Here is a 14,602-nt window from a genome sequence, read left to right as displayed (position 1 = left end):
ACACACACACACACACACACACACACACACACACACACACACACACGCATTCTTCCGAGGGTTAAGCACTGAGCAGGTTCTCAGTAACACTTTTCTCAAAAGCTGTGGTCAGACATTTTCTTCAATTGCTCCCAGGAAGCGGTGAGATGTTTGACCTGCTTTGTGAAGGAGTCTAGCCCTGGGCCACTTGTGTGCAATGTGAACTAACATGTGAATTAACATGTACACACACACACACACACACACACACACACACACACACACACACACACACACACACACACACACACACACACACACACACACACACACACACACACACACACACACTCAGACGACCACATGCATGCATTGGCATGTGACATGTTGGAAGTAAGAGTGGAGTGACATGTTACAAGTATTTGTCCCAGTGTTAATCATTTTTAACCTCGTCCTGATGTCCAATCTACAACCTAATCCTTCATTTTCACTAGCTTTCAATAGTTGCGTGTTCTCCAAGCAGTGCACAATCTCATTTTTTTGTGTGAAAGTGAGTTTTTGGCAGGCCGAGCCGGTGCTATGCTATCCTTTTGTTTTAGCGGCTAATAGGGTTTGAATGAGCTGCGAAGGGTGATTGTGTTTAGCCGTGCGCGGAATGCAAGCCTGGGGCCAGGATTATCCCCATCCAGTCTGAGGGCTTCTTGTCGTAATGAGCCACATTCCTCCAGTGCCAAACTGATTTGGAGGCTCCCCTATTGTGTAGAGCGGTTCTGCTAACTGCTAACTCTGCAAGGAGTGTAGCATGTGCTGTCCCATATCCGCACACCACTTTCCGCACTATGTTTGGGTACAGTACGTAAGGTGCTCCATTTCTGATCATGGCGAAATCAAGTGCACTCCAAGCACCCAGATGATGCCCTCATGCCATTTTTCAAAAGTGTGGAGTGATGTACACTTTTCCCCACTCAACGACTGCCAGTCTTGTTACTTGGTTTAATGTCAGATGTTTCATGTCACACTATTAACTTGAAAGGCAGTCTCCATGCGTTTAAGAGACAAAGTCGTAAACACAGTGTAAGTACAATGTTTTGTGATGAATTATATTTTGCCGGTTGGTAAACTCTGATGACGTAACAGTCATTTCCGTTAAGTGTAACAGACAGAATGTGATTTGGAACTATACTTCACCCTCAAATTTTTCCTAATCTCTGGGGAAGAAAGCGCATGCAACCTCAGTACTCGGTGCACAGTGCAGAGTTTGGAACAGACCACTGGTGGTGTTGCCAGATTAATAATAATAATAATAATAATAATAATAATAATAATAATAATAATAATAATAATAATAATAATAATATTTTTATTTAGATGGGTTTCCCACCCAATTGTGCTGCTTAGGAAGGCCACTGCGGGTAAAATTGGGCCAAAAGGGCATTTGGGCGGGTTTTACTGCTAGAAATCAAAAGAATTTGGTTCAAATTGAGCAGGAATTTAGTGCTTCCAGATGGGTTTTGAGCTATTTTTTTGGCTGGAAATCATCCAGCAACCCTGACCACTGGACCTGTTGCTGATTCATACCCTACATTTGGTCATGATCAGTGTTCGTCTCACACGTAGGGTAGGCTATTTTTTTGGCCTTTAGCCATCTACTTGCATTGGGGCTAGCTGATTTTTTTTGGGACCCGATTCATTGCCTCTTGGGTGGCTGAGGAATGATGTCTGTGTAGACGTGCGTTTGTACTGCCATTGTAAGCTTTTGGACTGTTTGCAAACAGGACACGGCGACCCTTTTTCTTTCTGAAATTTTAATGACCCGAACCACCAAGCAAAATCAAATATTGATGCTTGCCAACCAAGTGTGTCTTGTATGCCAAACAGGCCTGTGTGTAAAGTAAAAAGAGAGAATTCTTTAGTTCAGTTTTGTGACATTCCCATTTCTTTACTTCATTTCTGTGTCATTCCCATTGAGTCCCTGGGCCTTGGGCAAATTCACAAACCCATGAGTTATGAGCGTGAGAAAAGTTATTCATGGAATTTGTCTGTTGAAAACCTTGAAAAAAATCAAAGATAGGTTCACGCTGCTCTTTCTTGTACCATATTGAATCTATGCATGCGTCACTTAAATCATTGCAGATTTTGGTGTGATGTAACCTTTCACCCTGTAGACCACATCTTAAGTCTGGACGTGCTACAAGTAGTAGGCAGCACTCCTGCATGAACACAAAGCATCTGAGGCCATCTACAACACCTTGCAGAAAAGACATATTGTCAATATTGATAAATTGTGTGTGCGTGCGTGTGTGTGTGTGTGTGTGTGCGTGTGCGCACTTGAACTTGTGCGTGTGCGTGTGTGTAGTGTGTGCGCGCACATGTATTCTGTGACGTAACCCATAATGTCTGTAGGCTGGCGTTGCACTTTGAACCTCAGTGTACTTTTCTGAGAGAATTTCCACCCTCTGGGAGTTCATGTTCCTGCAGATTATTCTTATCAGGCAAGTGTGTGTGTGTGTGTGTGTGTGTGTGTGTGTGTGTGTGTGTGTGTGTGTGTGTGTGTGTGTGTGTGTGTGTGTGTGTGTGTGTGTGTGTGTGTGTGTGTGTGTGTGTGTGTGTGTGTGTGTTAGTGATCAAGGTTGTGTTTGAGATTGACGCTTAACCGTTTTTGAGAAAAGAGATGTACAAAACACATGTATCATTACAATCATCATACTACCTCCATTGGCTTATCTACATTTTGTCTGTTGAATAAATACACCTTGCAGGAAGTTAACGTTTCCAACGAGTTGTAGATTGACTGTTTGTATTTGCGCTGCTCGGCACCAAGTTTCTGAGGGATGATTTCCATGCATGCCACATCAGCTTATGGTGGTCAGGCATAAGCTTATGCTTGTTATGCAGAGATCAGGATTGTCAGTTACAACAAATGGTAGCTGATCTCATGGTTGCGACTAGGTATAGTTTATGCAATTCTGTTGTGTGCAGTGTAATTACTGTTGTATGACAGAAAACGTACGGCAATGCAATGTGCTGTATGTTGCGTCTGTTTAACTGACTGCAAGGTTGCATAGGCTTTCACTGAGTCCGTTTAACTAGAAGTCTGCTGAAGGGGCAAGAGCGAGTGGTAGCATGGTTCAGGACCTTATTGCTTTAACAGGCTCAGGGGAGAGCATATGGTGTTTAGTCGTGTTACTGTTGCTGTTTTTGATTGTGTAACATTCTTATTCCGATGTGCTTTTGTGAACACACACCAGAGGCATTGTCATAAATACAGCGTTGTTCTTGTTCTAGCCATGTTATCATACTGCCCAGAATGGGCACTGCAGCAGTGCCTTACAGGTATATGTCCCCTTTACACATAGCATATGACACATGCAATGTCTGTGCTTTTTCGTAAAAGTTTGTTGTTTGTTGTACAAAGCGTGACGTCCCCATCCCAGCCAATGGCTTAAAGCTTTTCAGATGTTCTTTTCAGTTTGCGCTGTAAAACACGGGTCATATGCCTGATGCCCCTGGGAAATGCTTGCTTATCCAGGAGGTCACAGATTGCTCTTCATTGACTAGGGCTGTAACGATACACTCTACTCACGATTCGGTTCGTATCACGATTTTTGACCTACGGTTCGATTACATCCCACGATATCTGAAATGTATCTCCACTGAAGTTTGGAAACACTATCACATCAAATCATAAGGCTGTTTTCTGGACTAATGGGTAATAAAACTTTGAAAGGGTGTATCACGATATTGCCTCCTTGTATCGCGATACAGTATCATGACTCTGTGTATCACGATTTCTCGGTTCGATACAATATCGTTACAGCCCTATCATTGACCCAAAACAGTGCATCGATTACAGTCTGGATCTAATGAGTTCTAAATGCATGAAATAACTAGGTCTAGTGTGCAGACTAGCATGCCCAGCCTGCTTAGGAGTACCTTAATCACAGCACTTGGCACGTTTGGCAGTGCTATTTCATGAAAGCAGAACTGCTTTGAATATTTTCCCAGTTTTGTCCAGACACTGCATTTGGGTTTAAGGCTGCTGCAGTTTGTCCAAAAGGTGTATGAAGGTCAGCACACCGTGTGTGTGCGTGTGTGTGTTTGTGCGTGCGTGCGTGTGTGCGTGTGTGCGTCCATCCATGCGTGTATGATTCATAAAGGGCGGGTTATACTTCCTTTCAGTGCCACGGAGTGAGCTTGTCCCAGCCATGATGCAGTTAATTTTGATTTATGCCCTGTTTTGAAGCGCGGTCTGCGCGATGTCATTTTACGCTCAAACTGCCTTCAATACAAAGAGTAACCTAGACGTGTCGGTTGTTTTTTAGCTTCACAGACTCGACGACAATGAAAATGAAACATTAAATCTTTATGTCACGTGCATTTTTGATCGCACTGGCAGCCAGCGCGTAGTTTGGAACAAAGAAGTGGCTCATTTGTCGAGGATAGGTTGCACGAAGTGGAATGTTTCCTCGACCTCGGAACCACTGTTCAACTGTCCAAATAACTTCAGCGTCGTAACTTGCAAGCGCACGTGTTGTCTTTGGTTCGTGTAAATAAATCAAACGACAAAGCACGGGCAACTTATTTAATGAAGAGCTCACAGTCCGTAGACCGACGAAGGTTAGAACAAGGAAGTAGCTTGTTCTCGACTCAAGGACAGAGCAGGCTGGTCGAGAGGACCAATCAGAGACCTATTTTCGCCCTTCACGCCGTCGCTGTCTGCATCAAGGGTGTTTTATGCCTCGAGATCAGCATCCCTGCGTCGTGATGCAGTGAGCCGCGCAGTTAATGGAGTGAAGCCCCCCCCATCACGCAGGTACTCTGGGGCACCTCCCCAAGATTGTGTCTCGACGCAGGTATGATGCAGACAGCGACGGAGTGAAGGGCGAAAATAGGTCTCTGATTGGTCCTCTCGACCAGCCTGCTCTGTCCTCGAGTCGAGAACAAGCTACTTCCTTGTTCTAACCTTCGTCGGTCTACGGACTGTGAGCTCTTCTTTAAATAAGTTGCCCATGCTTTGTTGTTTGATTTATTTACACGAACCAAAGACAACACGTGCGCTTGCAAGTTACGACGCTGAAGTTATTTGGACAGTTGAACAGTGGTTCCGAGGTCGAGGAAACATTCCGCTTCGTGCGACCTATCCTCGACAAATGAGCCACTTCTTTGTTCCAAACTACGCGCTGGCTGCCAGTGCGATCAAAAATTAAGATTTAATGTTTCATTTTCATTGTCGTCGAGTCTGTGAAGCTAAAAAAACAACCGACACGTCTAGGTTACTCTTTGTATTGAAGGCAGTTTGAGCGTGAAATGACATCGCGCAGACCGCGCTTCAAAACAGGGCATAAACCAAAATTAACTGCATCATGGCTGGGACGAGCTCACTCCGTGGCACTGAAAGGAAGTATAACCCGCCCTTCACTCCCTGCGTCGAGACACAATTTTTGGGGAGGTGCCCCAGAGTACCTGCGTGATGGGGGGGGGGCTTCACTCCGTTAACTGCGCGGCTCACTGCATCACGACGCAGGGACGCTGATCTCGAGGCATAAACCACCCTTAAGTGTGCTCCATGTGTATGTGTGCTTACGTGCTTGCATACTCTGGTGTATTAAGGGTGGTTTATGCCTCGAGATCAGCGTCCCTGCGTCGTGATGCAGTGAGCCGCGCAGTTAACGGAGTGAAGCCCCCCCCCCATCACGCAGGTACTCTGGGGCACCTCCCCAAAATTGTGTCTCGACGCAGGGAGTGATGCAGACAGCGACGGCGTGAAGGGCGAAAATAGGTCTCTGATTGGTCCTCTCGACCAGCCTGCTCTGTCCTCGAGTCGAGAACAAGCTACTTCCTTGTTCTACCTTCGTCGGTCTACGGACTGTGAGCTCTTCATTAAATAAGTTGCCCGTGCTTTGGTTCGTGTAAATAAATGAAACGACAAAGACAACACGTGCGCTTGCAAGTTACGACGCTGAAGTTATTTGGACAGTTGAACAGTGTTTCCGAGGTCGAGGAAACATTCCGCTTCGTCCTCGACAAATGAGCCACTTCTTTGTTCCAAACTACCGCGGTGGCTGCCAGTGCGATCAAAAATGCATGTGACATAAAGATTTAATGTTTCATTTTCATTGTCGTCGAGTCTGTGAAGCTAAAAAACAACCGACATGTCTAGGTTACTCTTTGTATTGAAGGCAGTTTGAGCGTGAAATGACATCGCGCAGACCGCGCTTCAAAACAGGGCATAAATCAAAATTAACTGCATCATGGCTTCGACAAGCTCACTCCGTGGCACTAAAAGGAAGTATAACCCGCCCTTTACAGTACATGTCAGATGACAAGTGTTCTAGCTGAACTCATGGTTTTAGAGGAGCCACATTATCTGTCTGTGTGTGTGTGTCTATGTCTGTGTCTGTCTGTGTGTGAGTGTTTCGGTGAGATGTGGACAGTCCAGACATATCCAGTAAATCTCTTCATTTGGCCACAATAGAGGCTGTTAGGACAGAGGGAGACGGTTGTCTCTGAGTCAGAGCTGACTTGGGGGAATCCAATGCCCACATCAGGTGATGAGAAAGAGGGGAGTGGGGGGTGGGGTTTGTATCGTCAAAGTTTTGCATTGTGCTTAACACTGAATTTTGCGTGCGTGCGTGTGTGCGTGGTTCATACAGTTAGGGCCATAAATATTTTGACATCTGCACAATTTTCATCTTTTTGGTGCTGTACACCATCTCAATGGATTTGAGATTAAACAAATGAGATGTACATTAACAGCAGACTTTCAGCTTTAATATGAGGGTGTTTGCGTCCAAATCAGGTGAACTGTGAGGGAATTATGACATTTTCTATCAGTGCCTCCCAATTTTTAAGGGACCAAAAGTAATTGGACAGTCTAGTATTTATACATCAAACGTTCAATTTTTAATTATTTGGTTGCAAATACTTTCCAGTCAGTTACAGCCTGTAATTTGCAATCCATAGACATCAATAGACACTGGGTTTTATCCCTGTTGATGCTATAGTGAGCTCTCTATTACAACAGTCTTCAGTTCCTGCTTATTCTTAGGGTATTTTCCCTTCAGTTTGGCCTCCAGCAAGTGAAATGCTTGCTCAATGGTACTCAGGTGAGGTGATTGACTGGGCCATTGCATAATATTCCACTTTTTTGGGGGTAGAAATGGCTTAGTGGCTTTCCCATGAAGCTTTGGGTCATTGTCCATCTGCACTGTGAAGCATTGTCCAATGAGGTCAGAACCATTAGGTTTAATATGACATGATAATATAGCCTGAAAATCTTCAGAATTCATCCTGTGGCTTTTGTCGGTAGTTATCACCATCAATAAATACAAGGGGAAAATCGTATTGACAGATATGCATGCCCATACCATGACACTGCCACCACCATGATTCACTGATTGGGTGGTATGCTTTGAATCATGAGCAGTTCCTTTCCTTCTCTATACTCTTTTCTTCCCATTACTCTTGTACACAATTATTTTTGTCTCCTCTGTCCAAAGGATGTAGCTCAAGACCTATAAAGTCTTTTTTAGACGTTGTTTGGCAAAGCCGAATCTGGTATTGCTATTTCTGATGCAATCAATTATTTACATCTTTTAGTGAACCCTCTGTATTTCCTATGGTGAAGTGTTCCTGAATGTTCTTGATATTTTTCTTGATTGTTGCCTTGGACATGTATCCACCGTCCTCTTGGACACTGTTCTACATCTGGCCAACTGCTGGGAGATGGGTTTTTGTTCACCACATACAGAATAATGTCTGTCATTCACAGCATTTGCTTTCCATGTCTGCCAGGTAATTTGGTGTTGCTCTGAAATTTCTTTTTTCCAATATTCTGAACTCTTGAATTGATCACATTCAATGTTTCCCCATCTCTCAAATGGGTTTCTTTTGATTTTTTTCAACCTTATGATGGCTTGCATCACTGATAGTGACAGGTGGACTTAGGATCTCATGGAGATTCCGTAAAAATATATGGAAATGCAAATGAAACACTTTAAATTAACTCTAGGACCTTTTGTTGACATCTTGGTGATGGTGTAGTAAGGGAATGACACACATCTGACTGGAGAATATCTGAGCAGCCTACTGTCCAATTACTTTTGATCCCTTGAAAAGTGGACACCACACACAAAAAACGGTGCTATTTCTTTTCTGTTAATGCGATTTGGATTTTAACACCCTCACATTAACTCTAAGAGTCTACAGTTAATGCACATCTTGTTTGTTTTATTTCAAATTCATTGTGGTGGGGTATAGGGTGGAAAAGGATGAGAATTGTGTTGCTGTCCAAATATTTCTGGCCCTAACTGTATGTGTGTTCCGTCTGAGTGTGTTGTTTGTGTTCTCTGTGTGTTTGTGTTCTCTGTGTGTTTGTGTTCTCTGTGTGTGTGTGTGTGTGTGTGTGCGTGCGCGTGCGCGTGTGCGCGCGCGTACGCGTACGTGTGCGCGCGTGTGTGTGTGAAAGCCAGCTAAAGCCTGGGGCGGAGGTACCACAGTGCTATGTGTGTGTTATTGTAATAGGAGGCTGATATCATTAGTGTCCTACAGTCTCATCCATCTCCTGCCCCTCCTGTACTGTCCTTGGCCAACCTTGGGACTGCAGCAGCTGCACACACACACACACATAGGACATGTACTTGCATGAACACACACACGCACATGCACACACACACAGAGCACACATGAACGATACACACACAGAGCACACTGACAACACACACATGTGGAGCACACTTATGAACCACACACACACACACACACACACACACACACCCTTGATGGGATTACATGATGTACACGAGTGTGATATATTGTCCTGCAGAATTGCATTAACATCCATCCTCATACTGCCCTGCATGTGTGGCACTGTTGGGGTATGTTGTGCTTTTGGATGTGTGAAAGTCCTTCCTGCTCAGGCCACAATCTTCATTGTAGGGACCCACCAGAGTCTGTAAAAGCGTCAAAAGCAGTGGAAGTTATTGACTCGGTATGGAAGAGCAAGCGGCAAAAGTGGTGAAAGCTGCAAAAACGGCTCTGTAGTCGAGGGTGTCAAAGGTGTCAAAAGAGAAGTTGAACCTCAGCCTAAAAATATGTAATGAGCTTTGACTCGGTTCGGCGGCAGCCAATGGAAAGTCTATATTATTCTTACCAAGAGCTTCGGTTGTCCGGTCTCCCTGATTGAACATTAAAACGTTGAATCTTTTCGCCGATTTTGCCTTTTCTGGTCTGTTCATTCCAGGACCAGGTGGGATTCTGCAGCTTTCAATGTTTTTACCGCCAGGAGTCTGTTCGTACAGTAAGGCAGTGTTTCCCAACCAGGGGTACGTGTACCACCAGGGGTACGTGTACCACCAGGGGTACGCGAGCACACCTCAGGGGGTACGTGAAGAAATGTAATAATAACAAATACATGGAGTGTAGCCACTTTGGGATGGCGGAATAGATATAGAGCAGGCGTAAGGGGGGTATTCTTCATATGACAACATGGATTAGGGGGTACGCAGAACAAAAAAGGTTGGGAAACGCTGCAGTAAGGCACTGTGGACACTGATTAAAGATTCAGTAGCTGCCTTGAATTTCTGGACCGACCTTGTTAGAGTTCGTCTGTTCGAACACATTTTATTTGAGATTAAGCTCTTATTCATTGCTGATGCTGATCCCTGCAATACACATCTCTTGTTGAGTTGATTGCTAGTGTGAATGGTAGGCCATTCATGCTGAATGTATCAGCTGATGAGCATGGCCGTAGCCACATATGAGGTAAGGGAGGTCAGGACCTCCCTAATTTTTAGAGAAAATAATGTACTTTTTTAATCTCAGTTTTTGCATACATATTTTTTGCATGTTTTTAGTAGTTTATTTCCAGAATTGATGTTGCCCATTCACAAAAGTTATTTTTTATGAATACTTACCACCACCATCAAATTCTAAGCATTCATTATGACTGGGAAAATTGCACTTTTCATACATGAAAAAGGGGATCTTCTCCATTATCCACCATTTTGAATTTCCAGAAATAGATATTTTCAGCTGCAAAACATACTGTATTTTGGTCATACTAGTAAATATGAGTTTATTATTTTGCAAATATTAATGAAAAGACCAAAATTGGCAGAAGAGAGCACAGTTAATGAGCAGCATAGTAGTTGCAATAGATACTCTGGGCACCATCCTACACAATGGAAATTATTATTTTTCATTATTGACCTCCCTTATTTCGAACTCCTGGCTACGGCCATGCTGATGAGTGTAAAATATAAGCTGATGAAGGTATACTGCAATCTCAAATGTATGCTAATTGATGATGCCATCAATTCATGGGTAAAGTCACAATATAATTTATGGTCATCTTTTGCACAGCATTAGCAGAAGAGTTGACCTGAGCATGTTGAGAGCATGTTGAGCTGAACTTGTGGTTGCCATAGGCTACAATGGTCACTAAGGCGGTTCATTTCTGAAAGACTGAAATGTAGAGAATAACTACTTTGCAGATTAGTAACCAAATTCGCCGATGGCCCTGCACCTCTGCTGTAGCAGACAGATCCACATACTGCATACTGCAAGTCCACTGTGAACAGCATGCCATTCTATGCCAAGGATGTCTTGGTGTTGGTATGAATGCCCTGCCTTGACATGCCATGGACTCAGCCTGTGCATATTGTAGGCTGCGTGCGCGTGTGTGTGTGTATGCGGGCATGCGTCATGGTAGTGTGCGAATGTTTACAGCATGGTTGGTGATGTCGTGGCATCTGCCTACAGCACAGGTCTAGACACACAGCAGAGCTGACGTCTCGCCTAAATGTCACTGATAGGGCAGGGAGGCAGAGTCAGAGCTATGAAAACTGAGCGCAGTGATTGGTTGATTTTTTCCACTGTTTGGAATTGGGGTGTGTAGGGCTTGGGGGTATAGTGGAACACGCCCTGTCAAACTCTCTGATCTCAAATCTGCCACTCCTAGTGTGCGGTGTAGGCTCAGCACTGCACACACCCTTTATCCAGCGAAAACCATGAATGTGGCAGTCTGTACAGCACACTCAGTCACTTACACACACACACACGCACGCACGCACAGGCGCACACACACACACACACACACACACACACACATGCGTGCACAAACACACACACACACACAGAGGCTCACTGGCCGTTAAATGTCAGCTGTTGGGGCAATGTCCGTTAAACTGGTTGTTCTGGTCGATGGCCCTTTACTGTCATACATCAGGCTTAGCCATCTTACTCAACTGTGCAGTATGTGTAGTTCACCCTTTTTGTTAACCTTTAGTTCCGACGCCTCAATCCACAATTTGCTGTCTGTTGTCCGGACCTGTGGTGCGTTCCTCTACAGTGTCATTGCTAACTAAAGTTAGCAGCTTACTTGATTGCAATGCAATTTCCCATTGACAAGCTGCTAAGCTACTAATGGGGTAGCAACGACACTTTCGAGAAACGGGCCCCCGGCCTTGTACTGTGGTATTTTAGTATACGTGTATGCAGGGCTGCCGGCAGGGGGGACAAAGGGGTATGTTGTGCCGGGCCCAAGGATATAGGGGCCCCAGAATTGATTCCCCATTACATTTGTCTTTCTTCTTTTCTTTGCTTGTTTTCTTTCCTTTTGCATTTGTTTTTTTGTGAAGCACATTGAGTTGCACCTGTGTATGAAATGCGCTATAAAAATAAATTTGACTTGACTTGACATTGTATGTATTGGGTCGGGGGCCCTTTCAGATGACTTTGTCCCGGGCCCAACAAAAGCTGTCGGCAGCCCTGCGTGTGTGGCACTGCAAGGCTTTAGTGGTTAGTGGGGGCTGGTTCTGTACTTTAGCCCATGTGCTAACCAGATGGGGCCATGCACACATGGGTGACTTAAACACACTCCTGAAATAGGCCTAGTGTGTCATGCTTCTCACACGCCAGTCAACCCCCACTCCGTCTCCTTCTCTCTTCCCATTCCTATGTCTCTCCATCTCTATTCTTAGCCAATATATCTATTTCTCCCTGTCATCCATTTGTTCATCTCTTTCTCTCACGTTACATGGATCTCTCACTAGTCTTCCCTATAATTACTATTTATTTATTAATATATACAGTAAAGCTCTCTAAGAAGAAGATCATTGTATATTTCCCCTATTAGACTGCGATCACACTGGATGCGGATTTCTACTAACAATCCTTGATGCGCGTCCAGCAGATTTATTTGTAGTGATCAGATCAAGCGCGGATCCACTGCGCTGGTTCGAATGCAGTGACCAGGCAATGTAACATCTGAGCTGTCAGTCTCAACGCAATCTATGGTGTTGTGTTATTTGAGTGTTGTGAAAACATACACAAACATCTTTGTAAATTCATCTATGTCAAATGGATAGAAGACCAGCTCTTGCTCTCCTGAAGTTGGATCATGAAACTGATTTGAATATCGATAACGTTCTCCTAATAGAACATCTGGATAGCGGCAGGTGACGTGGAACGGATTTTCAGCCTTGAGTTGAACTTTTTTCAACTTGATCTGCCCGGCGCGGAGAGGCAAAAAAGCTGCAATCTGCAGCCTTGTGCTGATATTCGACGCTCATTTTCATTAACAAACAATAGAACAAATCTGCCTCCTACTTGGCATCACGTATGTTGCAATATGCGTCAGTATGTTGTATGAAATCAACCATGGTGTTAATTTCCTTTCTCCACTTTTGTCTGTCTGTTTTCCCTCAGCTCTGTCGTCCTTGATCTCCTCCATGGTACTGCAGGCGGCTCATGGACGAACAGGCACTCCGACAGCCCGTCATGGTCTCCAGGCTGCCCAAGTTTGGCTCCAGACCAGCAGGGGGCTCCACTCACCCTATCACCAACGGCTCTGCCAACCCCTCCGGCCCTACCGCTGCCAAGCTGCTGGTTCAGGCTAGACACAATGGGATAATGCGACCCACCCCAACCCCCGCCCTCTCCTTCAAATGGAAGGGGGAGAGGATGGAACCCGAGTTCAGAATGGAGGAGCCCAGCAGAGGTGGAGCCTATCGCCCCCAGCAACCGCAGAAAGGGCCAATCGCAGTGCGAGAGATCAGGAAGCCGTCGGCTCCCGTGGCGACGGTGCGCCGCTCTGCCTCGGCCGTCTCTGAGTCCTCCTACAGACCCGCACACCACCCCACCGCCTTGAGGCTGCCGCCCAACCAATCAGGCCTCTCAAACAGCATGATGATGCCGGGCTCCGCCCACGGCAACCTCTCCCTGTCCAGTGACAGCCTGCGGTTGATGCCACAGGACGACCCCATGGTGCGCTCCCACAGCTTCAGTCACATGACCTCCAGAGGGAACGTGCGCTCCTACTCTTTCAACCAGGAGCCTCCTCCGCGACACACCCCTCCTTCCCCGCCGCGCTCCTCCCTCGCCATGCCCCCTTCCGTTCTGAACGGAGGCAGAGGGAGCAAGATTGGCATGAGCCGTGTACCCCAGGGCACCATGGGCACCTCTCTGCCGCCCCCGGCCAATCTAAAGAAGCCGCTGTTGCCTACGCCCGCCGCGGCCCCCAGCAAGCACTCGGCGCTCAGCTACAGACTGATGCGGCCGTCGTTGATCAGGCAGCCGCGGCCCACGCCGATAGGCCGGGCGGAGGAGGAGCTAGTGACTGAGACGGGCCTCAGAGATCAAAAAGAGAGGTCGCAGGTCATATCTGCTGCTGCAAACACCACGGAGAGATCCAGAAGCCCCAGCACTGTACCTCAATCAAAAATGCCCGTCCAGACCCACACAGACAAGCCCAGAGAAGACAAGGCTGAGCTAGATCACATCAGCACAGACTATGTCAAAGCTGATGATGTCGAATCACACCAGGACAGATTAGACTACTGCAGAGGGGACGATGACACAGATCATCACCACACCCTACTAGAAACAGAATACAGACTTGGAGAGTTAGAAAAAGAGGATGGCAGAGTAGAGAGGTCCAGGCCAGATATCCTTACCAACATTTGTCCCGGGTTAGACGGCCTCGATGCGGATGATGGACCCACACCCTTAGATCTTAGTGCGAAAAAGACCGGCGCAATTACTGATCCCGGATCAGAGGAACTGTCGCATGATGAGTCTTACTGTGATGAAATCAGTGGTACCACCACGGAGAAGGAGGATGTCGAGAGATCTCCCCCACATCAGAGCCCTGAGCCTGGGCCGAAGCGGTTGGGCGTGCTGCCCGCTCTCTGCGTCACCTCCATCACTGGAGAGACGCTGGAAGACATGTCCTTGTCCAGCACCTCGTCCCTCGAGCACAACGACACCAGCGAGGAGTACATGGACGACTTTGACAACTTTGGCGACGGGGGCGCCATTCTGCTTCTGCCCGCCCACGACGCGGAGCTCGCCCAATCGGAGCCTCTCTCGGAGGACAACACTCCAGCCAGCCGGCACCAGGACGTGTGCTCCGTCACCAGCCTCCACAGCTTCCTCTCCGAGTCGGTGGACTGGGGAGAAATGGGCCTCACTGGTGAGTAAGGACAATTAGTGCTTACATGGAAATATATTGTTTACTGCATATATTGTGTCATACAAAATATGTTGCATACTAAAAGTTGCCCAGCAGTGATCCTAAAATGATAATGATGTCAGCACAAAGGGCCTCTGTCATGCAGTTTTC

At 46.1% G+C, this 14,602-nt stretch overlaps 1 protein-coding gene across 4 annotated transcripts in view; it reads left to right on the top strand.

Annotated features, from left to right (window-relative positions):
* Positions 1-14,602, top strand: part of LOC134440337 (uncharacterized) — a 96,355-nt gene that overhangs the window by 20,517 nt on the left and 61,236 nt on the right. For all 4 annotated transcript variants that reach the window (XM_063190383.1, XM_063190375.1, XM_063190391.1 and 1 more), the window contains exon 2: positions 12,688-14,452. In XM_063190383.1, the coding sequence (XP_063046453.1) occupies positions 12,730-14,452 (1,723 nt within the window). In that variant the 5' untranslated portion in view covers positions 12,688-12,729. The remainder of the gene's footprint in view (positions 1-12,687; positions 14,453-14,602) is intronic.

The sequence above is a fragment of the Engraulis encrasicolus genome, chromosome 2, assembly GCF_034702125.1.
Source record: "Engraulis encrasicolus isolate BLACKSEA-1 chromosome 2, IST_EnEncr_1.0, whole genome shotgun sequence".
NCBI classification, from domain to species: Eukaryota; Metazoa; Chordata; class Actinopteri; order Clupeiformes; family Engraulidae; genus Engraulis; species Engraulis encrasicolus.
The sequence above is the reverse complement of the archived record's forward strand: the minus strand, read 5'-3'. Positions and strand labels throughout refer to the sequence as shown.